The sequence below is a fragment of the Micromys minutus genome (assembly GCF_963924665.1).
Source record: "Micromys minutus genome assembly, chromosome: 13".
NCBI lineage: Eukaryota > Metazoa > Chordata > Mammalia > Rodentia > Muridae > Micromys > Micromys minutus.
The window spans coordinates 4976086-4994046 of NC_137982.1; the positions used below are offsets into that span (position 1 = coordinate 4976086).

The 17961-nt window shown below is 49.7% G+C and overlaps 1 protein-coding gene across 1 annotated transcript in view; it reads left to right on the forward strand.

Annotated features, from left to right (window-relative positions):
• Positions 1 to 15608, forward strand: part of AK8 (adenylate kinase 8) — a gene marked incomplete at both ends in the record, with an annotated part of 57627 nt that extends 42019 nt beyond the window's left edge. The window contains one exon of the mRNA XM_080928260.1: positions 15463 to 15608. Coding sequence (XP_080784386.1) covers positions 15463 to 15608 — 146 coding nt within the window. The remainder of the gene's footprint in view (positions 1 to 15462) is intronic.
• Positions 15609 to 17961: the final 2353 nt, after the last annotated feature.

Here is a 17961-nt window from a genome sequence, read left to right on the forward strand (position 1 = left end):
AGGGTACTTGCCCTAAAAATGTTCAAGGACACAGTTTTTCTTAAGACACACACACCTAAAACCAGTGTGATCTGGCCCAACCCTCAACCTGTAAATACTGGATTGTGCCCAGGGTATGTTTGAGAAGAAATGGGGTATTTTCAAGGGACCACTAAGGGAAGTGTACATGTTAGTTTTCGTCAACTTGACACAAACCTAGACATCTCTGGAAAGAGAGACCCTCAGTTGAGAAGTTGCTTCTCTAAGATTGGCTTATGTGCAGGTCTGTGGGTTGGTTTATATGGGAGTCCACTATGGACTCCCTAGGCAGCTGGAACTGGGCTGTAGAAGAAAACAACCCACGGAGAGTAAGCCAGTAAGCAGCATTCCTCCAATACCCTCTGCTTCCGTTCCTGCCTCCAGATTTCTGCCCTGGCTTCCCTCTTCGATAGGCTAAAACCTGGAAGCTAAATAAACACTTTCCTCCCCAAGCTGCAGAAACCAAACCAGGACAGGGAGTAACTCATTTCCATCATCAAAAGCAGGCACAAGCTCAGCCTGCTGCAGGCGGGGTTCCTAGGTTGCTTAACAGGTTGCTAGGTGCGTTGTTTGGAGATGGGCAGGTGCATGGTCCAAGCCAAGCAGAGTCTGAGGATGCTAGACTCTGCAGCTGCAGTTGTCCCCGTGACCTTGTCTTGGTCACTCTGTTTGGGTCTAATCTCCTAGGTGCTGGCAGGGAGCTAGTTCTTCACACAGTCATCAAGCATAGTTCCTTGTGCTTGTTGCCCCAAAGGCATAGATGTCTACTGGGGTCTGGAGGAGTGCTATTCTGACTACCAGAAAAATAAGCTTTGCTCATCTATTAGGCCAGCAAGTAACCTGTTTTTGGTCGGGATCACCTTTTGATTATAAGTGAGGCTGGCAGGGTTGACTATGATTTGCTAAGATAATTGTTACATGTTTTTCCGTTTTTGTGAATTGCTGTGGCTTGTGCTTCTCTTTACCCAATCTTTATTTATTTATTACAGTGCTGGGGATGAAACCCAGGATCTAACACTAGGCCAGTGCACTGCCACTGCCCCACCCCACCCCCACCCCACCGTCAGTGAAGGTTTGGGCTGTTTGGTTGGTTGCCTTGACTGACAGCTTTCAAATGCTCTTAAGGGTTGTTACCGATTCTCCCACAAGGTCCTTATGCCTACTGTATACTTCAGGTCACAGACTACCATTGTTGCTGGGGAGTGTGGCGGCTTGGCCCAGCCCCTCTGTTCTCGGTGCCCTGGAGTATCACCATCACGGAGGAGGCTCCTAAAGTGCTGCTTTTTGCTTCTTTGTGGGGTCGTGAGGAACACAGCCCTTTGCTTTTCGTTCTCTCCCTTTTCTCACCAGGAGTGGGTACCGGGCTTTCCACTTACTCAGTTGGATGCTGTAGCTGGCAGCTGTGGGGAGCCACTTCCCCTCAGGAGACAAGCCGAGGAGCCCCTTTTGAGGGGCCCGCTGATGGGCACGGCTTTCATCCCAATCCTGGGTCTTGTGAGAATGAGACAGACATGTGTGTGTTCCTCTGGATGGCTTCTCTCCTTGGTGTTTGTGCTGGTTTTTTTTTTTTTTTTTTTAATCCCTTCGCTGCTCTGTGTTTGTTTAGACTGCACACCGCTCTGCATTCACGCATCCTACAAATTAATGACACAACAGCATCATACCTTCCCAACAGAAGCAATAAATCCTGCCCTCTTGTCTCACAGCCCAATCTCATCGGCATATCGAAACGTGCATTTACATAACGTCACCACTCAGGGCTTCATTAGTGGCTTCAGGAGTAGCTGCCAAGTCAGAGCTCTGGGCCTGAAGAGGGGACACAAACACAGCTCAAGCTGGAGAGAGCACTCCTCACAAGCTGGGGCAGGAAGGTGGGATGGGACAAGGGACTGCCTGACCATCCTCAGCCACACCTACTTCTGAGTCTCTGCTATTGGACAGCCTGGAGGAGGCTGTCCGAGCACAGTGACATCTGTAATATAAGAGGACCCCAGCCCACAGGTGTGTTAATGATCACGCTTGAGGAAAGAATGCTCCTGAATTCAGATCCCGTGGCTGCTAGCGTTGTCTGTCAACTTGATGTGGGGTCTGGTAGTACCCAGGAGACAAGCCTGGAGGCACACCTATGAGGGATTGCCTTAATTATGGTAATGAATGCAGGATGGCTCACCTTACAGTGAGCAGGAACATTCCCTGGCTGGGATCCCAGACTGTGTAAGCAGAAGAAGGGAGCTGAGCAGCACTGTGCATCCATCGCCCTCTGCTTCCTGAGTGTGGCTATGATGTCACCAGCTGTGTCTTAGTCACGGTCACTATCACTATGATGAGATACCATGACCAAAGCAACTTGGGGAGGAAAGGGTTTATTCAGTTTATGCTTCCACATTGCCATCCATCACTGAAGGAAGTCAGGACAGGAACTCAAACAGGGCAGGAACCTAGAGGCGGGAGCTGATGCAGAGGCCATGGAGGGTTCTGCTTACTGGCTGTTTCTCATTGCTTACACAGCCTGTTTCTTATGGAAGCCAGGACTGCCCATGGATAGCACCACTCACAGTGGCTAGGCCCTCTAGCACCAACCAGTAATCAAGAAAATGCTTACCACTGGTCTTTTGGAGGCATTTCTCAGTCGATACTCCCTCCTTTCAGCTGACTCTGGCTTGTGTCGAGGTGACACAAAAACAGCAACTTCAAGCTGTACCTTAACCTATGAGTCAGAATCAACCATTTCTTCTGTGAGGCAGATCCCATGAAAAGGTAGCTCTCAGAGCAACAGGGACCACAAAGTAGAGATGTGGTTGAGGTCTGAGGTCATAACCCTCTAGGCCTGAGGAAATACACTGAAAATGTCCACATTCTGATGGTGGGCCTGTGAGATGGGCTCTCAGAATGAGACCTCTGCTGAGAAGAGGCAGAAGGTGGCGATTCACAAGGCCCCTTCTGAAAGAGGCTCTGTCATGGTTTTTACACTGCCATGTCAGAAGGTCCTTCTCAAATGCTGAAGGACAGGCACACTCTGTGACACTTTAAATTCAGAAGAGGGAGATCACAGCTGCTCCTCCATCACTTATGGTGTGTATGTGTGTGTACATGTGTAAGTTTGTGTATGTATATGTGTATTCATAGGTGTATGCATGTGTATATGTGTGTATGCATGTGTATGTGGGTGTGTATGTATATCTCTGTGTGTGTATATGTGTATGTGTGCACTGTATATGTGTGTGTCTGCATATGTGTCTCTGTATGTGTGTATGTGTATATGTGTGCATGTTGTGTGTCTCTGTGTATGTGTGTATGTGTATGTATATGTGTGTATGTATGTGTCTCTGTGTATGTGAGTATGTGTGTATGTGTATATATGTGTGTATGTATGTGTCTCTGTGTATGTGCATATGTGTGTATGTGTATATATGTGTATATATGTGTGTATGTATGTGTCTCTGTGTATGTGCATATGTGTATATGTGTATATATGTGTATATGTATGTGTCTCTGTGTATGTGTATATGTGTATATATGTATGTGTGTCTCTGTGTATGTATATGTGTGTACTGTATATGTGTGTACACATATGTGTGCATGTGTGTATGTGTGCACAGGAGTCTATCCAGGCATCTCAGATGCCCCTCTTCAGATTCCTAGTCATATTCCAGTACCTTAGCCCCGAGTGCCAACATCAGTCCCAGGAATGTGGAAATGCTAAATTATGAATTTTTTCAAAGAAAATCAAGACCCACAAGGTACAGAGAGTTGAACTAACACACAACTCTAAGGCACAGAGGAATATAAAAACACAAAGATTGTCAAGAAATGTGTCACATGACTGTAATCACAGCACTTCCGCACATTGAGTAGGGTTGAGAATTCAAGGCCATTCTCAGCTATGTAGCTTAAATTTAGGGTTTGGTTTTGGTTTGGTTGGTGGTGGTTTCTCTGTGCAGTGCTGGCTGTCTTGAAACTCACATATAGACCAGGCTGACACTGAACTCAGAGATCCTCCTGCCTCTGCCTCCCTAGTGCTGGAACTAAAGGTGTGCGCCGCTGCTCCTAGGCCCACTACCGCTAGATTATAGTTTAAGCTTGAAGCCAGCCTGGAGCTACATGAGAACTCATAGCAAAAAAATAAAAATAAAAAAGTAAACAGACAGAGAGACGACACCGTGGCCCAGGTCGGGCAGCCCAGACTCTTCCGGAAGCTATGAACACCCTAAGCTCTCTGCTCACTCGCGCTCCAGTTCCCCGCCTCCTGGTCACCTTTCCTGTCCACAGGACCTCCTTGCTGTAGCACGCACAGGCCCTGGCATCTCTCTGTTCATCATGCACATGCCAGAGCCCCACAGCTCTGTGGTCCCTGCCACCCTCGTCCTGTCACTGGCTTAGCTGGGAGGATCCAGATGTCATCTGCCCTCCGTGGAACCTCTTCCCCAAGTCCCCCACTGGGCCTCACGCTGTTGTGTCCCAGCTGTGACCTCTGCGGACTTGGTGATGTTCTCTCTCTGTCCTTGCTGCCAACACCTCTTTCGTCTCGAATCAGCGGAAGATTAGTAAGTGTAGCATTCACTCTCCTAACTTTCCACATTCTCTGAGCAAAGGACTCCAGGGCCACATCTTGGTTTGTCATCAATCTCTTGATCCCAGCTCCAGGCGACAGTGTCACAGAGGGCTAGCAAGCTGCTTATCCTGGGCCCCAGACTTTGAAATATATAGGTCTGACCTCCCAAACTCTTTCCGACTTGACCTTCAGCACATGCAACACACACGGGTTGCACGTGAGTTGCTCTCCAGACAGTCTCCCCTGCTCCGGTCTGGTCCTCAGTCTCATTCTTGGATACTGTTTGGGTTCTCGATGGTGGCACACAGCATCGATCCCAGCTCTCAGGAAGCCGAGGCAGGCGAGAGCTCCAGGCCAGGCAGGACTCTGCACAGTGAGACTGTCTCAAAAGAAAATAAACACCCACAAAAATCAGCCAGAGGCCTAGCATACCCTGGGTTTAGACCTTGGCTTTAAATGTGTGTTGTATTTATCTCGAGCTGTCTGCCCACAGCAAACTTGGTCCCATCAGGACGCTGCAAGGTACGACATGGCTCTTCAGCGGGGCTCTATCTGTAGCACTGGATTCTAGCTTTCCCATCTCCTGGCTCTTCAGGAAGGGCGAGCCATCCACCACAGCTCTGCCTAGCTGGCTCTTGGCAGGCTTGCAGTGGGCTCCTCCTGACTCACCTACCCGAAAACCAGCAGTTAATGCAGGGTTCCTATAGGAAAAGCCCGCCTTCCTTGTCTCGTCCCAGACCTGTGCCTGTTTCCAGGAAAAACCACAGTTATTTAATTGGCATAATAAATATGGCAGTTCTGGTGTGTTTTGTTTGGAAAAAAAGATCATTACCTAGAGTTAGCAGCATTTTCTCCCACACAGCCTCTATTTCCTGAACATGTCTGCCTGGTAAGGTCCCTTGAGGTCTCATAGAATCCAAACAGAGGTGGGAGGTCTGACAGAGATTTGAGACCCTCACTTGAACAGCCACCCAGCAAAACTAGCTCAAGCACGCCATGCAAGCCCATGCCAGCCCAAACAGGGACGGCTACAGCTATTCTGAGAGCATTCTGCAAGTCCCGGGTCCCAGGAGGCAACCTGCATCAGAGCCTAGTTGTAAGGCCTCATTTTGTTAAAAACCTGGGAATTAATATTCTCACCGCTAAATGCACACGAAAGAGTCGACAATAGGTTGCTCTCCCCACTTTTGTTAAAAAAAACCCCGAAAAGAGCTGTGGAGTTGAAAGACCACGGAAAGCCCCCTTCTGAGGAGGTAAGAGGATGCCGAACCTTGTTTGGAGCTTGTGCTAGCTGCAAGCTGCCTTCCCGCCGGAGGGGAGACCCTGGGGGACCTCTGCCCGCTACCAGCAGCCTGGCAATGTGCTGTGTTTGTACTCGCTGAAGACAGCGCAGGCCTCTCTAAATAATTTACCAGATGATTAATAGACTCACAGGGGCATAATTAGTGGAGGAGAGACAGCGGGTACAGTAACCGGCACACGCTTGGGGGAACAGCCAGCCTTTATTTTTCTACAGAAATTTTCTAGGGTGCTGGGCGTTTGAAGCTAAGTTGGGAAGAGCTCAGCGCCTCTTCGCTTTTGAAGTGGAAATAGGACAGTTTGAATCCGTCTAGTTTAATTTTTCACAAGCTTTAGGGGCCCCGCAGAGTAACTTCCTTTTTATTATTGAAAAAAAAAACCATATTTTTTCTTTCATTTTTCTGTGTGTGCACACCCACCCACCCCTGTGCTCATGCACACTCGTGTGCACACACACATGGTCCGAACACTAAGTCCTAAACACATTAATTTGCCGTTCTATTCACATGGCTGTCCTAAAGCTGCTTCCCCTAGGTATGTCTGACCCAAGTCCCCCAGCCACCACCCCCCCAGCCGGAGGTTGAAGGGTGTCCTGAAGGTGGATAATGGACACCCCCACCCCACGTAATGTATGCATTCACCGGGATCCCTCACCTCTGCCTGACAATGTGTTTGAAGTAGCTCCCTTTTTCAAATCAAACTTTTGACTTTTCCACTGGGACTGCTACAAAGACTTCCTTATGGAAACTAGGCAATGCACTTCCTTTCAGCCCAATAGAGCACGGTGGCCAGGCTAGCCAAAAAGGCCCCTGGTATGAAAGTGCTGTTTGCATTTTGAGGGTCCAAGGGCCTGTTAATGAGGATGGGTCTAAAGGGGTCAGTATATGCGTGTGTGCTCAAACCCCCGCCCTGCTGTCAGCAGGTTTGTGCCTCTTGGAAACCTAGTCACCCATTTGTGGCTACTAGGCTTTCCTTGCAAACTGCACATTGTCTTTTCTATGTGATTAAAATGACATCCAGTGTCAGCAATGTCACCTTGACACCACAAGCCAAGAAATTTTCTGTTATGTGACTGGTCCAGAGGGGGAAACTGAGGTAGCTGGAGAGTCCCCATTCCTGAGTGTAAGCAGAGCAAGATGCCAGGCAGCTCGGCCATCTCTGTTGCTTGGCACCCATCCCAGTTTTTGCACGGACTCCAAGCTTGCTTGCTGTGTATCAGGAATCCAGGGGAATAACAAAACAAACCCAAACGTTTCTAGGCAGTCCACGGAGACCCCAGAAGTGCAAAGTGTCCGCCTCCTCTGCTCTGACCAGAGTTTCTGGAAGCATCTCCTCTCTGGGGGGCTAAAGAGACCTTAGAGAGAAATGAAACTGCGAGGCGCTCAGCTGTGAAATTGTCCTCGACAGGTTTTCCCTAGAAGCCCAGCCTGCTTCTCCAGGCAGGAGGTCCCGGTGTACCATCTGGGCAGCCTTTGGCATGGCTGGTGCTTCGATCAAGCCCTCTCAGTCTTCCCAAAGGCAGGGGTGGTTGGAAGCCCCCTTTTCTCTGGGAGTAACATTGCATCTTTCTCGAGTGGGACCCCGCTCAGCCAGAGCTGCAGTGAGGAAGCCGCCTCCTCGCCATGGCCTCTTGTGGCCTCTGCACCTATCAGCTCAGGGTTACAAGAGGACATCCAAGGAAGTCAGCATCCAGTCAGTTCTGGGGAGCCTGGTGCAGTCCTGTTGGATTCCACCTGCAACTCCACTCCTTTCTATGTCACTCTGAGTGCCATGGTGGCAGCAAGAGGGCAGTGGGTGGCAGAAATCACAGAGTGCAGAGGACCGGGGCAGACTGGGGCTGAGGGGCATGGACCCTGAGAACCGAGAGGTCACAGCCATGCTCAGGAATCCCGGGGCTGGTACTGAGAAGGGAGGACTTCATCCTCCTGACTCTCACACTGACCTTGACCTTTAGCTTCTGACTCCTCCCAGCCTGTTGAGCAGGACTGGGATACTGGGAGGTAAAAAGAACCTCCCACACCTAAGCATTGACCTGTGTCTGCTTGTGCGCTGCTCTCGGTGGGTGGGGTGGGGTAGGCTAGTCCTCAGTGCCCGGCACCAGTATCAGCATGCTCACTAGGACAGATCAGCTAATCTCTGTGCTGTGGACAGAACCTGACCCCTGACCCCTGGCACCCAGATGTTGCCCTCTGTCCTCTGCTACCTCTTTCTCAACGAGAAAGAACAAAAAGGTGACGGTACACTATAACAGGATGCAAGGCATAGTGTGTACACAGGGCCCACTCCCCTGTGTGTGGTGACAGGAGTCATTGCTGTTGTAGTGATTGCTGGTGATAGGAATACAGAGCATGTGATGCGTACCTCGCATGTGTGCATGTGATGCGTACCTCGCATGTGTGCATGTGATGCGTACCTCGCATGTGTGCATGTGATGCGTACCTCGCATGTGTGTTTTTATGTGCCTGCACCTTTGGAGGACAGAGGTCAACCTGAGTGTCTTCCTTACTCTCTAGCTGATTTTTTTTTTTTTTTTTTGAGGCAGGGTCTCTCACTGAACCTGACCCTTATTGGTTAGGCTGGACTGGCTGGCCAGCGAGCTTCGGGGACCCTTCATGTCTGCGCCTCCACGGAGCTGGGCTTACAGATGTGCCACAGATGTGCACCGTCACTCCCACTTTTCTGTGGATGCTGGGGATGTGAACTTAGGTCCTCATGCTTTAGAAGCAAGCACCTTACCCACCAAGCCATCTGGTCACCCCTCGTGGACGAATCTTGGATATCTTGTTCTTTTCATGTGACAGCCACCTGTTTTGGATACCTGGTCTCTATAGCAACCAGGAGCAGCCTTAATTCTGGTGGCTTCATGGTCTGTTACCATGTGATAAGCTGGCCCACAATGGCCTAAAACGGAGGCTAGTTTATCACCATCTTGATTTGGCATGAGGATTTGGAATAGGGCCACATGGAGGGCTGGCCTCCGCTCTGTCCTGACTTGGGGTTGGCTGACATGTGACTTCCAGAGTCTTGCGCCTGGCTCTTCTCCTGCTGGGTCTCTCCCACATGTCTCTGCTGGGGCTCTCATGACCAACTCAGATCCTTCAGCTGTGTGCTTTGGGCGATAAGTGTGCGACACGCGGGACTGGCCAGGCATCCCTCCCTGTAGTCCTCATGTGGTTGGCTCTGTTTTCTCACACATGTGCTCACTTCAGGATCCTTCCGCCTTCTTATCCTGTGGTCGGCTTCCCCTGGCACAGTGTAGATGTGGGCACGGCACAGGCTTCCTGGTCTCACCCTGTAGGGTTTTCCCTAAGGCGTTGACAGAACATAGAGCTACATGGGGTGCTGAGTGCTCACGCCGGCTGTAGTACCCACGCTCCGCCACCGCCTGTTATCTCTGCAGCTGCAGGCAAGTGGTTTCCTCCTCTTATGCTTCGGATCACAGCCCCGGACACTGCTGTCACTGTGCACATAGGACCATTCCCTCAGTGATGAAGTCAATGACTACTTGCTTAAAATGAACATACATGTTCACAGCAGAGCTTGGCTTAGGGAAGGAACTGGAGCACATTTCCTTTTACAGATACCACTGCGGCCCCTTCTCTTTCCAGACCATAGGGCTCACCACATGGGTTTCTGCTCCCTCACCAGAGCTGTCTGTCTTCATCACCAGGGTAATGACACCCGAGACGCCTGTGGAATAAAAGAGGAATAAGCTGCTTCGGAGCTGCATGCTTGTGGTAGAAGGGATTGAGTTCTCCAACTCTGGTCTTTCCCAGTTGGCATATCACACTTTCAATCAGCTCATTCACACATACACACACACACACACACACACACACACACACGCACACACTCACACATACATACACACACACTTACACACACACACTCACACATATTCTCACACACACACACTTACACATTCTCACACACACACTCACACACACTCACACACACACACTCACACACACACACTCACACACTCACATACACTCACACACACTCACACACACACTCACACACATTCTCACACACACACTCACACACACTCACACACACACACACTCACACTGGTCAACCTGATCTCAGATCCTCAGATCATCTCAGGGCCCATTAGAAATGTAAAGTGGGGGCTGGAGGGATGGTTCAGCGGTTAAGAGCACTGACTACTCTTCCAGAGGTTCTGAGTTCAATTCCCTGCAACCACATGGTAGCTCACAACCGTCTATAAAGGGATTCGAAGCCCTCTTCTGGTGTGTGTCTGAAGACAGTGATAATGTACAGTGATCATATGCATAAAATAAATAAATCTTTAAAATAGAGACAGAGACAGATGGGGTGGGAAAATGGGGTGAGACTAGCCACTGAGTTGTAGTGCATGTTCACAAGTCTGATGTTGTGATATAGGAAGTTATAGAAGACAGAGACAAACTGAGATGCCCCCAGCTATGGGTGTGTCAGCACCACCGTGCTGTGCCATATAAGCAGGCATCACAGAGGAGTGGTAAAGGTGAGTGGTCAGGCTTTGAGGACTGAGAACCAAAGTAGACTCCAGCATCCACAGAGCTCAAGCCTAACACACTTTTCTGGACAGGAACGCACTGGAGTCCCCTGGAGCCGTTGTCTTCCAAGCAGATTGGTTCATTGTTAGGGAACATGGATGTGGGGGTGGAGGCCTCTGGCAGAAGAAAATGTACCATTTTCTGGAAAACAGAGAGCTGACAATTTTTGTGGTAGATAAGCCAGACCCGGAAAGGTAAATATAGGCTCCTCCTCTCTCATATGTTGACTCTAGATTCCTTTGTGAAAGTAGAATCAGTCAGACTGTTTGGGGGGGGGGCAGAAGAAGGTAAACAGATGGGTGTGGATAAACCACTGTGCAATGATGAAGGCATATTAAAACCCACAGTTTTGTGAAATTGGTTTGCACTAATATTTTTTTTCCCAAAAGAAAAAGGCTTTAGAATCTAAAAAAAACCGTACAAAACATTAGTTTGATCTTGCACCTGGGGTCCAAGGCCTGGCAAGACAGGCTGGTCTGGGGAATGTGAGTTCAGTTTACTAAAGAACCACAGAGACCTAAAGGTTTTGTCTCTGCGCAACCGCAGGGAGCCGCAGGTGGAACAACCCAGGTCTCTCCTGAGTAACCTCCCTTGCAGTTTAGGAAACCACGGCGTTGTAGGCTCACCCAGGTGCAGTACCCATAATTGGCCAGTAGGTGGCAGTGCATAATAAACAAACAGCATCTTTACCAGAAACACTGGGCCCCAAGTCGGTATTTCAGGCCCACCACAGATACCTTCGGGCTCACATGCCAATCTTGATTCCAGTGACATTGTGGGGAGGATTCGCAGGTCATCAGTGCCAGAGGCAGCACCATCAGGAAAGTGGCTCCTGGAAATGGTTGCTTTTCTTTCGTTTACGTAAGATTTAGAGATTCCCAAGACCCAGACATCTAGCACTTACCTTCTCTGCAGCATTTGGGTATTGGAATGAAAGTCAAACCAAAACCAGCCCTCTCCTCTCCTTGGTGCAGCTGTTGTTGTTGTCTCTCCCCATCTGACTACAGGGGGTGGGGGTGTCTTGGTGACTTAGGAGGGACAGAGTGGAGACCCAGGGAGTAGAGTACAGGAGGAATGGCTTTCTGGAACCTGGACACTGGCATCTACGGGGTTCCAAGAAAAGATAGGGAGGGAAAAATTACAGGAGCAGCTTGAAACTACTGGGGGCATGTGGAGCACAGGAGCCGGTGCGGGGGCGGGGGGACGTGTGGAGGGACAGGTACCTGGATATAGGTGGAGAGAGGGTTGTAAGGGAGTGTGGAAGGAAAGTGTGACTAGACCTTTGAAGTAAGTCTGCTAAAGCTCTTTTGGAGGCCCAGAAGGATCAAGAGAGTCAGAAACCTTGGTGGCTTTCTGGTAGGATGGGCTGCAGGGGGCACTGCGGTCTAACACCCTGGATAGTGTCAGTGGCTTGCACCTCCTCTTGAATAGGCTGAAGATGACATGTCGGAGCCATAGCCAGAGAGGGACCAACCCTGTCCTGGTCCATCCCACACATGGTCACTTCAGGATGGTACATTGTCCTATCTGGAGCCTGAAATTGATGCTTTCAGGAAGCTGGATGTGGGTAGAGTTTAACCACAAGCCCTAACAAAAGACCAGAGGCTGACCAGGGTTCCTGGGTCTTGGTAGCTGCTCTTCTGGGCCTGGGAGCACCCAGTAGCCCCATGTCAAGTACACCCAGCCCCCAAATCAGTGAACTGGGAGTTTAATAACCTTAAGAAAAGAAGAAGAAATAACTAACAAATAAACCCCAAGTAACCAACACCGCCCTGGAGTAACAGACCACTCATGTCTCGCATTCCACTAACCTCGGCTGACAGGACGTTCTGGGGAACTAGCCCTTGGCAGTGGCTGCTGTGAAAGGTAATATGTTAACTGTCAAGCCTGGAAATCAAGCCTGAGGCATCTAACTTAATGGTGAACGACTTTAGACAGAGAAAAATCTCTGGGAGCAGAGGATAAAGGATAAATGTGCCTGGTATCAGGGGGATTTTAAACTTGCAGCAGAGCAACTTGGTGGAGTCTGGTCCAGAGAGCCTGTGGCTGCTGAACCAACTGGTCAGAACATGCGGGCTTGGGCCAGCCTGCCAGTAGCCTGCAGGTAACAAGACAGTTGTGAAGCAGAGACACACAGAGGTACCTACAGGTCTTCTACAGACTCCTGGGCCACATTTAGGGGTTCAAGGTTCTCCCCTCCACACCCAGGCTGTACCCCTCTGCTGGCTGTCTGGGGGTGGGGCAGTGGCCCAGAGGCAATGTCCTGAAAGGTCTGCCTCTTGTCCTCTGCCAGCAGTCTTTCTGGCTCCCTTCCCCTCAGTCCACATGAGACAGCACAGCCTGTGCCCCAGAGGAGACCCTCATGAGCTACACTAAGGATGAAGCATGGGAAAGGATGGCCGCATGCCTTGGCTCCGTAGCCCCTTGGAGACTCTGGATTTACCGATGTTCCTTGTTGTACAGGGATGCTAGACTTTGCTAGGATAACCCAAGATGGGTAAGTCTGGGCAAACCCCCAGCGTGCCAGCCTCCTGGCAGACCTCTCCAGGCTGGTAAAATAGCACCCACCCGTGGAGTTCCTCCTTGTGCGGGAGCCACCTGATGGACCTAAGGATAGCCTTCTGGGATAGTCTGTCCCATGGGACAAGTCACAGTGGCCAGAGCAAGCTCCTGCAGACAGAAGCTTCCTCTTGTAAAGAAATAGCACATGGGGCTAGGGACATGGCTTATTCCATGTGTCGTGTTTGCCTAGCATACATGAAGCGGACATGAGGCCATGGATCCATCCCCAGCGCCATGTAAACCAGGCGTGATGATGTCAGCCTGGCGTTTAGGAGGTGAAGGCAGGAAGACAAGAAGCTTGTGGATGTTTCTTAGTGACATAGTGAGATCCTGACTCCAGAAGGAACGGAGGGATGGCAGGAATTCTTTGGGGACGGTCTCCAGTGTTCCGAGCCCATGCAAACAGTACAAACAGTGAAGAAAAAATCCTGTCTCAAAGTAGAAAGCCAGGCCCCCATTCGTGGTGACATCCTTGCACTCACATGAATGTGTACACTCTGAGACCCCTTGATGGTGGGTGTGCTGTGACCGGCTACTTCAGGTTCCTGCCTTGACTCCCCTGGTCTAACGGACTGACTGCCCCCTGGAATTGTAAACTAAAAACACAAGCCAAGCCAAACCAACCAACCAGTTAAACAAACAAACCCCAAACCTTTATCCTTTAAGTGGATTTCTGTCAAGCCCTGTCAAACCTTGAGAGAGATCACTGCAGGACAAGCTGCGGCCCTGTTAACTGCCCTGAATGGACAGCCAAGGGCTTCTGTGTGTTGGTTTGAGACAGGGTCTCCCTACATATGACGGGCTCGAACTCTCAGAGATCCACCTGCCTCTGCCTCCCAAGTGCAGGGAATAAAGGTGTGAGCCACTGTACTGGCTGGAAAGCCCCGAGTGGAAGGAGATGCACACCCCTTGGAGTACAGTTTGAGGGTGTTTTGAGACAGGGCAGCACCCAGCAAATGATCGTGTGCATCAAAGTGTCACTCACTGTCATCCTGTGGGGCCTCGCAGGGCTTCAGAATATGCTCTAGGGCCACTTGCTGGACCCACAGATGTTTGGTGAGAGGGGAACCTTGCAGGAGCTCCTAGAGAAACATCCAAGCATCCCCCCGCTTGGGGCCCACATCCATGGCAAACAGCAGTAATATTTACCGAGTATTTCTGGGAAACGAGTGCAAAGCGCAGGCAATGCCGTGCAAATTGCCAGGACGCAGAACATTAGCAACATGGAACATTTAATGAGTCTAGGAAGAGAGGTATGAGTTTCAGGAAAATGTCACTTGCAGCAATGTAAACAGGCTTCTCATATCTCCCTGTGCTGGGGACTTGTTTCAGTCTCCAGGTTTAAGCACAGCGGTGATTCTGGAGAGAGATTAGGTTCGCCCAGAGAAGGGGAGGCTCTTCGTGAGCTCAGAGGGGAGGCTGGTGAATTCTAATCCACTGAGGCCAATGGGATGGAACCTCGATGCTTGGGTGGAAATTTAAACACCGGGCCTGGAGTGCTTCCACGAGAATCATTTTCGGTGGTCCCAACCCTGTGTCCCCTGCTCCAAATGTCTATGCTGACTACAGTGGGGGTGGGAGGAGATGAGACCTGAAGGGATGATTGCATCATAGGACTTGAGCCCTTCTGCTGGGGACCAGTAGCTAATAAATTCAACCCCCAGGACCTGCACAAAGGTATAAGGAGAGCTATGGCTCCATATAGTTCTGCTCTGACCTCCACTTTCGTCCCTTGAATAAGAGACCCAGGGCTGGAAAGATGTCAGCTGCGGAGGGCACTGGCTGCTCTTGCACGGGATCCAGCTTTGGTTCCCAGCACCCACACTTGGCTCACAACCATCTGCAGTTCTGGACAGCCTCTTCTGGCTCTGAGGGAAGCAGGCATGCATGTGGTGCACCAAAGGCATCGCAGACAAAACACCCATACACACAAAATGAATTATAGAGAAATAATAAATAAGAGATGATCCCCAGTAACACTCCACCCAGAAGGCCACACCCACCAAACTTGTCTGTTTGTCCTGACTTCAGATTCTCTGAGAAGCCCAAAGGCATACTCTCAGTGGTCTTTCTTCTAAACATCTCTCTTAGTCTTGATCCTCAGACTTAAGCTTGTGCTAAAAATACCTCAACCAACATCCCCCAGAGTGTCCATTATTCAAGAACCAGCAGAAAGTGCCCTCCGTAGACAGCAGTCTGCCCTAAGCTTTGCAAGTTAGTCTCCAGAACGAACAGCCAAATTCTCCACTCTGCTAATGTTTCTCAGTCCCTGGGATCTTGTTTTAACTGCCACAACAGACCAAGATGGATCCATGGATGGGGTCTTGTTAAGGTCTGAAAGGTGAACTCTTGTTGCTGGACCACAGAGGTTCCAGGTGGTTCCCAGAGGGCTCTGCCTAAAGCTAGCCCGGTGTGTGGCCCAGGAAGGTTAGAAAACGACAGGATGCTCTTATCTGTCTTCCTCTGCAGTTCCAGACAGTATCATCACCAAGATTCTGACTAATCGTCTGGAGCAACAGGATTGCGTCCAGAAAGGATGGGTTCTGCACGGCTTCCCAAGAGACCTGGACCAGGCCCGGATGCTGAACTCTATGGGCTACAATCCCAACAGGTGAGCTTCCGTGGAGGCTCTGGAGATGGTGCATTGTTTCTAGAGCGCTGTAGCAGGCTGGACCGTCCCATCTCGTTCTTTCCACTCCCTTTGCCCTGTGAACACTGACAGGCTAAGGTTCAGATCCTGATTGATTTGCCCCCTTGTTTCCGGGTTGAATATTTGAATTTTATTTAATGTGTGCCCTGGCTCCATCCACATGCATGACCCTGGCCTTTGTGAGTTCATCTAGTGTGGTTAAAGAATCAGTAAAATCTAACAAAACTTGGCTTAAAACTTAAAATGAAAGGCTTATACTTAAAATCTATACATAGGTAATTTCAGATTGCTACTGATAAATTATTTCTTCACTGCTGAAATGGCCAAGGACCAAACCCAGGGAAGTCACCATGGAAAGGGGGTGGGGAGGAGGAAGAGGAGGAGAAGGAAGGGGGAGGGGTAGGGATGGAAGGAGGGAGGGAGGGAAGAGACAAAAAGGATTATATAGGAAAGAACCTCTTGGGGGAAGGGCAGCCCAGCTCCTAGGCTGGAAAGTTGGGGTTGGGCGCAGGGCTGCCGGGTAGGGACTGAGGGATGCTGGGCGAATCTGGAGGCCAGGTCTACTTTGTTATGCAAAATACGCACCTCAATCTCTTTTCCCAGGGTCTGAATCCAAACAGCTACAAACATACTACATATGGGATTCAACTCTGGTTTAGTATATACTGTATAAGTGACTTGGATTCAATTCTTGTTTAAGAAATAGATCTACTAGGAAAGTAAGTTTTAAACAGCAACCATGTAACTTGCCTCCATCCGGTCTGATGACCTCATCAAGATGGAAACAACCTTGTGTCTGGCAGCCATTTTTCCTGAGGTTAAAGGGTTTATGCCATGTGACTTCACCATCTTAATATGGGGCATTAAGGAACAACTGTAAAACTTCCCAGTCCCTGAGGTTACCATTGGTCTCTTTTTAGACTAAGGAAGCAACAGCTAATCTCCAGAATACTTTGGATGGGGATGGATTCTTATCCAATGATAAAAATTTAAGGTTATAAAGGTCTACTCAGATTAACAGCAGCTGGTTTAGAGATTTACACCTAACTGCTTACATCTTTGCTAACTGTTCAACAACAGAGGAAATAAATAGATGAATATAAAGGGAAGACAAGACTGTTCCCTGGTACAGTGGTGGAAAATGTTTGTTGTGGATGGAAGAGGAAACACAGTCAGAGGCAGACACCTGGGAGAGTCCAGAGTGGTCATGACCCTGAGCCAGGTGGTGTGAGGAGAGGGGAAGGGGGAGGGGACAGAGGGGACAGAGGGCAGCCAGGAGACCCAGAAGAGAGTAGACCAAAAGCCCAGGTAACAAAAGTTGTTGGATATATGGCAGGGCAGTTGGGGGAAGGGAAGCCCAGATCCTGAGCTAGAGAAGTTTAGAGTAAGGGGGTGGGGTTTGCCAGCCATACTAGTAACAGGTAGGGACTGAAGGATGCTGGGAGAACCTGGCGTCCAGGTCCACTTTGATATGTAAATAGGCACCTCAGACTTTTGTTCAGGGCTTGAGATCTAATGCTTGACTTTCTTAGGTCTACCTTGGTGCTTTCTGATCCCATGTCTGTTTTCTACCACTATCACACCATTGAGCGTGCACACTCGAGTGCGTGCGTGCGTGCGTGCGTGTGTGTGTGTGTGTGTGTGTGTGTGGTGTGTGTGTATGTGTGTGTGTGTGGTGTGTGTGTGTGTGTATGTGTGTGTGTGTGTGGTGTGTGTGTATGTGTGTGTGTGTGTGTGTGGTATGTGTGTGTATGTGTATGTGTGTGTGTGTGTGTGTGTATATGTGTGTGTGTGGTATGTGTGGTGTACCGTAGTTATGTGACATTCTCAACACCACGCAGCGCATGGCCCTCTCTTTATATTGCCAGGGGGCATGGATTTGTTTTCTGTGGACAGAGGGATGGCTGCCATGGGAATTGCCTTGGCTTATCAACTGCTCCGCAGGACCCCAGCCTGCTAGAGACAGGGCCAGTGCTCTCCTGGGGCACACACTTTGAATTCTGAGCCCATCTCTAGATGTGATGTTGTCTGTTCTTGTTGCTGTAGAGATATCAGGTGGAGGTGATGAACCTTTGCCTCGCTTCCTTTTCTGTCTTGGTGTTGCCCCCTGTGGGCCAGCAGAAGAACTGGTATTGGTTGAACAGATTAAAAAAACCAACAAATTGGTAAATCTCATAATTCAGAATGACAGGCATTTTAATAAGGTCCTGACCAGGTTTCTGTTAAGAAGCATGTGACCGAGGCACCCCACTAAGAGGACCATGACAACTGGTCATGTAGGGGAGAGCCCAGAGTTCTCCATGCTCATGAGGGATTGA